Here is a 9,636-nt window from a genome sequence, read left to right as displayed (position 1 = left end):
TATATATATATATATATATATATATATATATCTGTTCATTATAATATCTAATTTACAATTCATTGTGAATTTCATGATGACTAGGACTTTAAGATTCACCTGATAATTAATTCAACTAATTATTTAATCAAATACTGTATTTTCCACTATACAAGTCAAATTTTTCTGATCAAAATTTATGGTCAAAACCAGAGGTAGGTTGAATTACACATGAAAGTGAATTTCAAGGACCAAAAATTCCATGTGAAATGTAACAGGATTTAGAAAGATATGGACAATGTTTGAATGTTTACCTGTGTTTTTTTTTTATCCCTAACTTGTTTTAGTTATTAGATTGAGGCCATGCTGGGGCACTGCTTTGGAGAACTTTTAGTTAAATGAATCAACCCCAGTGCATATTTTTTTTTAAACCTGCTACTGATGTGTTTTTTTTTTTTTTGCTGTACCGCTAAGTTACGGAGATGTAAACACACCAACACTGGTTGTCAAGCAGTGGTGGGGGACAAACACAGATGCAAAGACACACACATGTAGATATATTTATGTCAGGCTTCTTATAGTTTCTATCTATCAAATTCATTCACAAGGCTTTGGTTGGCCTGCAGCTATAGAAGTTGCTTACCCCAAGGTGCCACACAGTGGACTGAACCCAGAATAACGTGGTTGGGAAGCAAATTTCTTACCACATTACCACATTTTATACTAATGTCACTATGCATACCAAAAAATATGGTATTTAATTAAATTAATTGAATAAGCCCGTAGATGAAACTTAAAATCCCTGGCATGATGAAATTTACTAGAAATTTGTCCCTGCCTTCCATAATGTGTCCCTTTGTCTGTAAGTGTTTTGTTGGTATTCTTAAACTATCTTTAAAATAATAACCTTAGTTTTTTAACTCACAATTTTCTTTTTTTTTTTTTTCAATTAGAAGAGAATTTTTATCATGCTTAATATTGGTATCAGAATTACAATTTAATGTCAAATTTTTATAATGATAAATCATTAAAACAATATATTTCCAAAATAAATAAGTAAATAAAAATATTTTTAAAAAAATAATGATAGAAAAATATTAATACGTATTTCTAGAGCTTATGTAATTTCATTGTCAGATGTTATTTTTTTTTTCCCCCCCAAGAACTAATTCATTGAAGCATTAATCATAAATTGGAAACTAGCAAACTGTAAAGAAATAAATGACAGACTAGAAGCAATATTAATAAATTTGGTTCAAGATTACTGATGGAACCAGACATCTCTGGCATGAAGTTGTTTCACCTGCATTGGTGAGTTGCAGGCAGCAGATTGATGCAATGCACATCAGAAGCTGAGCATAACTTAACCCTTATTGTAAAGTTTGAAAAGTTTGAGAAAATATGCAGAAGCTTTTCCTTAAATAATCAGTCATGTGATTGGGTTATCAGATACCCAGAAGGGGAAGAAGAAACATTTATTGACTGTAATCTTTCATGAAACAAGTCATTAAATATATATATGTATATATATATATATATAAATGTATACATGTGTGTGTGTGTATGTGTGTGTGTGAGTGTGTGTATAAATATATATATATATGTATATATGTATGTATGTGTATATATATATATATATATATATATATATATATACATACATACATACATACATACTTCATACATATATGCATGGCTTAGTGGTTAAGGTGTTGCACTCATGATTGCGAAATCGTAGTTTCGATTCCCAGACCAGGATTTGCGCAAATCACCTCATTTTCACAGTGTTTTGTGATCATTTCATCATCTGACATGTGGCACGACATGCCCCTGTACATCTGAACAGGTAATGTCAATTGTTACTGGTGACGCAAAATGGTGCCTGTACATCAAAATGAAGCAGCGTAAGGAATGGCTTATCTCCGGTAAACAAGTGACACCGCGTGTGAAACAAGATCTTCATTTGCATAAAACGATGTTGTGCGTATGGTGGGACTGGGAAGGGATTATCCATTACGAATTGCTCTTGAACGGAACCAAACGGTCAACACGGAACATTTCCCATGACCAGACATGGTTTCCATGGAAGAATTGAAGTGAACAACATTGCTTGTATGATGGTGATGCTCATCAACAAACATCATGTGATGTCAAGACAACTACACGCACACACACACACACATACATGTACACACATACACACACACTCACACAGAAACATACACACATACACATATACACACATACATACATTCATACACACACACATACTCATATACACACATGCACATATGACAAACTTCTTTTTGTTTCCATCAATGAAATCAACTCACAAAATTTTGGTTGGCCCAAAGTTATAACAGAAAACACTTGTCCAAAATGCCTGCCACGTTATGGGATTGAACTCAAGACCACATGGTTGAAAAACACATTTTTCAATCACACAACCACACAAGCAATAATGGCTTCATTGAATAATATTTGTTGCCACCTCTATTCATAGCATTCAGAATGTTCTATCTACCATACACAAAAGACTGGTGACCCTTCACAAAGGTATCAGGCCTGGCATTTTACAAGTGAGACAGCATCCTGTCTAGTTAGACAGGCCACATACAACTAGTTGAACGTTCTTACTAAATTGTATTTAGATTGATTTTTACTTTTCTTTTTTTTTTTTTTTTTTTTTTGTAGGATATGATTTATTATAATTCAATAATTAAATTTGTATTGACTACAATGTTGAACATGGCTTACATAAACAAACTTGGTTATCATCCAAGCAATCTGCTTCGCTTGGAGGTGATACAAGAAATCTAGATAACTATAATCTCTGTGATTGGTAAAATAGTTAATATGATTCATATGATCAGTTGTATTGTACGATGATGGGTTGGAATTGGTTCAGCTAGATCAAGGTATCTTTGCTATGTTACCTATATGAAAGGTTTTTATAACCAAACGTCAATTACCAAAGCAATGCTTTTTTTCTTTCTTTCTTTCTTTCTTTCTTTCGTTCGTTTTTTCGTTTCTTCTTCTTCTTCTTCTTCTTCTTCTTCTGATTATGATGATGATGATGATCATCGTCATCATCTTCATCATCATCATAATCATCACAGAAGAAGAAGAAGAAGAAGAAGAAGAAGAAGAAGAAGAAGAAGAATGGGTGGTATTGAACCCAATATGGATAATAGGGACAATCATTATATTTGACTCTCATAGCTGCCACATGTTGATGATCTCAATTCTCAGGTCTCCATATTTATCGTTCTTTTCTCTTTCTTTCATGATAATATGTTGATCTCCTGGCACTGCTACGTCGATTATTAAACACTCTTATTTGTCCCTCCTGAAAGTTTCTATGTCTGGACTTTGGTGCTCTAACACCTTGTATATCTGGAAGTCAAAGTCTCAGAAGACTTTTACCTTCCCCTTTTCATCCATTACCTTTTCTGGTGTATGTTGGTATCTCATATCCATACTTCCGGCAAAGTAGCCAGTGAAGGTTTTGTGCTACCTTGTCATGTCTGTGCTTGTACTCTTTCTGCACAAGACTTTCACAAGCACTAACAATGTGAGTCATGCTTTCGCCCCTCTTCCCACATATTCTGCAGAGGTTCATTGCACTTGTGTGGCATATATCTCTTTTCACTGAGTTGGTATTCAATACCTGATCCTGGGCAGCAATGATTTGGCTTTCAGTCTTCTTTTTTAGGTCACCCTTGCTGAGTCACCTCCATGATGCTTCCTGATCTTTTAAGTTGTTAGTTTCACGGTGGTGCTGACCATGTAATTCCATGTAGAGTAAAGTTTCTTCTCGCTCATTGGTTATTCGTGATCAGAATTGATTAGCACCCTCGAGTCTATTTTTGGTAAATCCTTCTCCTTTAGCAGCATACTGTAGCAGGTCTTGTTTTCTATTTACAAAATAGTTTGCCATGTTTCTTTTTTCACCATTGATGCATTCCTGTATGCTACTCAGCACACATCCATCTTTACATCTCTTCATGTAGAACCTTTGTACATTTGCCTTAGAGTGGAGGGCACCATGCAATGTCATTGTCTTTCAGATTGTGTGATCATTATTATTATTATTAAGGGAGGAAACTGGCAAAACCATTAGCAAACTAGATAAAATGCTTCGAGGCATTTCATCTAGTTTTATGTTCTGAGTTCAAATTCCAGCAAGGTCATCTTTACTTTTCATCCTTTCAGGGTTGATAGAATAAGTACCAGTCAGTCACTGGGGTCGATGTTATTGACTTAACTCAGCTTTCAAAATTGCTAGTTTGGTTCCAAAATTTGAAACCAACATTACTACTATTATTAGCAGTGGCAACAGCAGCAGCAATAGTAGTAGTAGTAGTAGTAGTGGTGGCAGTGGTGGCAGTGATGGCGGCGGTGGCAGCAGCAGTAGCAGCAGCAGCAGCTAGTAGTAGTAGTAGTAGTAGTAGCAGTAGTAGTAGCAGTGTAAGCAATATTTAATATTTTAACTAATCTGCTCTGTTATAGGAGATTATTTCTTGTAAAATCTTGAAATCACGATTGAAACTATTTCAAAAACTGTAACATTTCACTGATAAAAATAGATAAATACACCAACAACAAGAAACAAAATCCTGAATTCTTACACGACATCAGGTTTGTGTATTCTTTATTTAAGAAGTAAACTTTATGATATCGCCAAAGAAAACATATCAATGCCATGTTTTCGTGGCAACATCCTTCTTTGTTTCTTTGATTTTAAACTTCTGCTGCTCTTTCTGGAGTTGCTGCTACTCTTTTAGATGTTGTTTTGATGAGCTTTTCATTAAATAAAGAAATGTTGAGATGTGACAACCTTGAGATATTTTCCTGTATTCATTTTTTTAGTCTCTTTTGTTTTACACGTGTGATTTGCTTCAGTGCAGCATATTTTTATATAGCCATAGAGTACTGTGGCGTAAGAATGTATAATGTTGCCAAAGGATAATAGAGCAGAGTACTATCATAGCGTGAAGTAGAATATTGTAGTATACAAGTATACTAGTATGTGCTATCACAGTGTAATATCAAATGTTGTAGTGTTGCAGTGTAGTGAACTATTGTAGTTTAATTAATAGTATTGTAGCATAGCAGTATATTGTGCTGGTATAATTTAGTACAAAGTGTGATATTGTAGAGCATTATATGAAGAGATGTTGAAATTTAGATAAATTTAAATTTAAATAAATTTAAAGCATTTTATTACATTTAAATTTGTATCTTACAGTTAACTAAATTGGCATACAATAATGGTTTCATATTTTTTTATAATTAAGAGCTAAAATGTTAATATATGAGTGTAAAAGAGATAGTTGAATAACTGTAAACGTACTTTTCGGCCACTCTGTACATTAATATTATTGCTGTTATTTACCCTCAAATCAGCTTCAACTTAACTATTCTAATCATTAAAGGCATTCCTACCATGCCCATCCTGTCCTTTACTCAGGCACTGTATATCTAGAACTACATTATCTAATGATGTCTCATTCACTTTAACCATTTCGTTACTGTATTTCTGTTGAGATGCTCTGTGTTTCTTTCAATTGATTTTAAACATAACAAAGAATTTAGTAAAACAACCTGGTTATCATTAAGCTAGTGTTAGGAACATAAATTGTGACTAAGGTTTGGTGGAAGATTTTAATTCAAAACTTACAAAAACAACACATTTGTAATATAGAGCCAGAAGCAGTTTCAGCTGGGTTGATATCGAAAGGGTTAAAACAGTAGATTGTAAGATAGATATTGGTTTCTAATTTTGGCACAAAGCCAGCAATTTAGAGAGAAAGGTAAGTCAATTACATCGACCCAGTGACCAGCTGGTGCCTATTTTATCAACCTTGAAAGAATGAAAGACAAAGTTGACCTCCAGAGAATTTCACTTCAGAATGCGACGACAGATAAAACATCAAGGAGCATTTTGCCCAGCTTGTTAGTGATTCTGCCAGCTTGCTGCCTTATGCAAAATAGATTTAGCTGCTATTTCTAACCAGTTGAACACTGACATAGAAGCTGCTACTTTATAAGTGTAATACAGTGTAGTTATACATTAGTTATTGTAATGTAATTGTATAGTCAGATGTAATGCAGCTGTGGATTTGAGGATATACCTCAAAAGTGTTACAATTTATTTCCAGATTTCCATGAAGATCTTTTTACACTTTGTATTGTATGATGTTTGCTTCTTCCACGTGGCAAACCCTGCCCTCTACCACGCCCCATACCACCCTTTACTCCTTGTGAATGTTGGAACATTTCCACACTATTTACTATTTTCTTTGTATTGTTGCTGCAGTTTTTTTAGTTTTTTTTTTGTGGAACATCATCATCATCATCATCACCCCCATCATCATCACCACCATGTTATCACTGTCATCGTCGTCAGTATTGTCGCTGTCATCATTGTCACCATCATCACATCACCATCACTGTCATTGTCGTCATCATCACCATCACTGTCGTCGTCGTCATTATCCTCATCATCGTCATCATCGTCATTATCCTCATCATCATCATCTTCATCATCATCATCATCATCATCATCATCATCATCACCGCCATCATCACCACCACATTTTCATTGTCATCGGCATCATCATTGTCGCTGTCATTGTCACCATCATCACCATCACAGTCATCGTTGTCATCATCACCATCACTATCATCGTCGTCATCATCATCATCCTCATCGTTGTCATCGTCATCATCATCATCATCATTATCATCATCATCATTTTTACATCCCAGGTTTTTTTCTCTTCTCCTAGATGCCGATGTTTTTCATATTTCTAACATGGCTCCTTTTTCTTGTTTTCTTTGATGGTTCTTGTTTTAGCTTGTTTTGTATTTAATGTTGTTGTTTCCATTGTCATTCTGTCATTTTTTTCTACACTGTTCTATTGTTCTTTTTTGATATTGTTATTGTTGTTATTTTTGCCAGCGTTTGACATTCTCTTACAGACTCAAAAATCTTCTTTCCTTATTTTCTTCTTTTTTTTTTTCTTTTTCTTTGCTTCTGATAATTTGCAGCACATAAAAGAACCAAGACCAGAACATTATCAACATCAGGAAAGGGACAGAACTGAACATCTCTGACAACATTCATCGAGACACCACCGTCACCACTACCAACACCACCACCACCACCACCACCACTACCATCATCACTATGGCCATCACCTTTACCATCACCGCTGACATGAACACCATTACCCAACACCATCACCACCACTACCACCGCCACCACCACCACCACCACCTTCGACACCACTAACAACAACAATATCTGTACAATGGTACAATGCAGTTTTGTCCAGAACCACATGCAGTCAACAAAGCAGTAAGTGAATGTGACAACTGACCGAATGTCCCCTGTGGATAAAATCCTGATCATAGAAAAAGAAAAAAAAATAATAAAGAAAAAGAAGGTAAAAAATATATTAAAAAAAACAAAAACAAAAAACAACAACAATAAAAAAAAAAAAACGAAAGACAGCTGAGATATTTGCAGAACTTGTGTCTCTCTCCTGAGAGACAGTATTTTGCAATCAGTTGTCAAGGTGGTATGTTTCACTAAAGGGCAAGCTAAAACTAACATAATTTAATATAATGAACCCCAAATTTTTTTTCTTTTTTTTTTTGTGAGAGGGGATTACTACACTATATTATTAAGCCTGCCTTTAACTATGTATTCTTAATGCTGATGGTATCCCTTGGAAAACTTTACAGTGTGTATTTTTGTAAGCAGAGAGACATTTTTCTCTGCATATTTTCTTTTTATCTATCTTTTATTTTTTATTTTATTTTTTTTTTAAATACCTGGACTGGTTAATGTAAAAATTAAAAAAAAAAAGCACAAAAAATAAAAATAAAAATCTCTCACTACCCCTTTCCTTTCAAGTACCCCATCTTACACAAATTCTGACATGCTATTATTTTCATGTTTAAAACAAAAATAACGATACCAAAAAAAAACAAAAAAAACAAGCTAGCTCTGTTGAGGATTGTCTTTTTCGCAGAGTCCAGTTCGTTGACCTTTGTAAGAAGCCATTTTATGTGGTCACTCAATGTGCTAAAAATAGCAGTCAAATATCCCACAAATCATTCAACAACAGCAACAACAACAACAACAACATCAACAATATCAACAACATCAACAACATCAACAACATCAGCAACATCAACAATCTGTTCAGCACTACTTTCAGTTAATTGTTAACATACTCGTTAAACTTCTTTTATTAACTAGCATTTTCTATTTCTGCCATGAGATTCTCCTCTGTTATAACTGTTATAGTCCTACATACTATGTAGCAACATCGCTATTTCCTTCACCACCATCATCACTACCGGCCATACTATGCGAGCCACTATGTGGTCACAACAGACTGCTAGAAATAGCAGCAATGTTTCTCTCGAAATCACACTCTATCTTCTTAAGGAAAAAATGAATGGGAAATAGGAAGGATACTCTCAGTATTGTGGTCCAAGCTAAACTATGTCTGAAAAGGTGGGATGGTCATGGCTAGAATGTTAGAATGACTATAACAATAATAAAAACAACAAATTCAAAGAGAATAACAATAACGACGACAACAGCAGCAGCAGCAGCAGTTGAAGCAGCAACCAGAACAACAATGATAATAAGAACAGCATTCAAAGTAAATATTGCAACAATATTCTATCAGTAGCAGGTCACTTGACCTGCTAGAAATAGCAGCTTAAAATCCTTCAAATCATGCTCCAGCAATTTTTAAAAAATGACATCGAATTATGTAATCTGAAGCTTTTGATCATGAGTCTACTCTAGCAAGACTGACCTGGGGCTAAGAAACAGCAGCAACAGTGGCAACAAAAGCAACAGTGTCAGCAATATCAATGACAATTGAGCTTATGAGGGAAGTTTCAGTCTAGAACTGCTAGAAATAGCTGCCAAATCTTCGTCAAGTCATGTCACACCCAGTTGTCTCCAAAAGAAAAGAAAGAAATCACATTGGATGATGTAATTAGTTCTGATATATACAAAAAAGACAGGCTAGGATGGTTCAGTCTGGAGCATTTTTGATCATATGACTACTTGACAGGTGAAACTTGAGAGCAAAATACCAACAACAACAACAACAGTAGCAATGATAGACAATGACAATCATAACAACAATAATAACACTATAACAATATAAGCCATTGTAAAAGATTTTTAAAAATCTATTGCTTGTGAGAACCTCCAGGTAAAGAACTAAAACAACAACAACAACAACAAGATTTAAACAAACCAATGAACTTCAAGAAAATCTTAACTGCTGCTCAAAAACAGGAAAATAATTCCTTTTAATTTAGGCACAAGGTCAACAATTTTAATGGGAGGGGACAAGTTGATCGCATCAACCACTGTATTTGACTGGTGCTTATTTCATTAACCCTGACAGGAAAACAACAAGGGAAAAGTAACACCTTGGTAGAGTTTGAACTCAGAATGTAAAGAGCTGGAGAATTTGTTACTTAGCATTTTGTTTGACTTGCCAGTTTTCCACCTGAACAAAATAATAACAAGAGCACTCAGAGAGCGCAAACCTTCCACCAAAGCAACACCAACGTCCTTTCATTGATTAGCCAGAGATGATTTTTAAAATG

The 9,636-nt window shown here is 34.6% G+C and overlaps 1 protein-coding gene across 4 annotated transcripts in view; it reads left to right on the top strand.

Annotated features, from left to right (window-relative positions):
* The window catches only part of LOC106879395 (protocadherin-18), a 110,617-nt gene extending 103,121 nt beyond the window's left edge, over positions 1-7,496 (top strand). For all 4 annotated transcript variants that reach the window (XM_014928930.2, XM_014928929.2, XM_014928928.2 and 1 more), the window contains one exon: positions 7,036-7,496. In XM_014928930.2, coding sequence (XP_014784416.1) covers positions 7,036-7,101 — 66 coding nt within the window. In that variant the 3' untranslated portion in view covers positions 7,102-7,496. The remainder of the gene's footprint in view (positions 1-7,035) is intronic.
* Positions 7,497-9,636: the final 2,140 nt, after the last annotated feature.

This window comes from Octopus bimaculoides, chromosome 14 (assembly GCF_001194135.2).
Source record: "Octopus bimaculoides isolate UCB-OBI-ISO-001 chromosome 14, ASM119413v2, whole genome shotgun sequence".
Lineage (NCBI taxonomy): Eukaryota > Metazoa > Mollusca > Cephalopoda > Octopoda > Octopodidae > Octopus > Octopus bimaculoides.
This window is presented reverse-complemented; position numbering and strand designations above follow the sequence as displayed.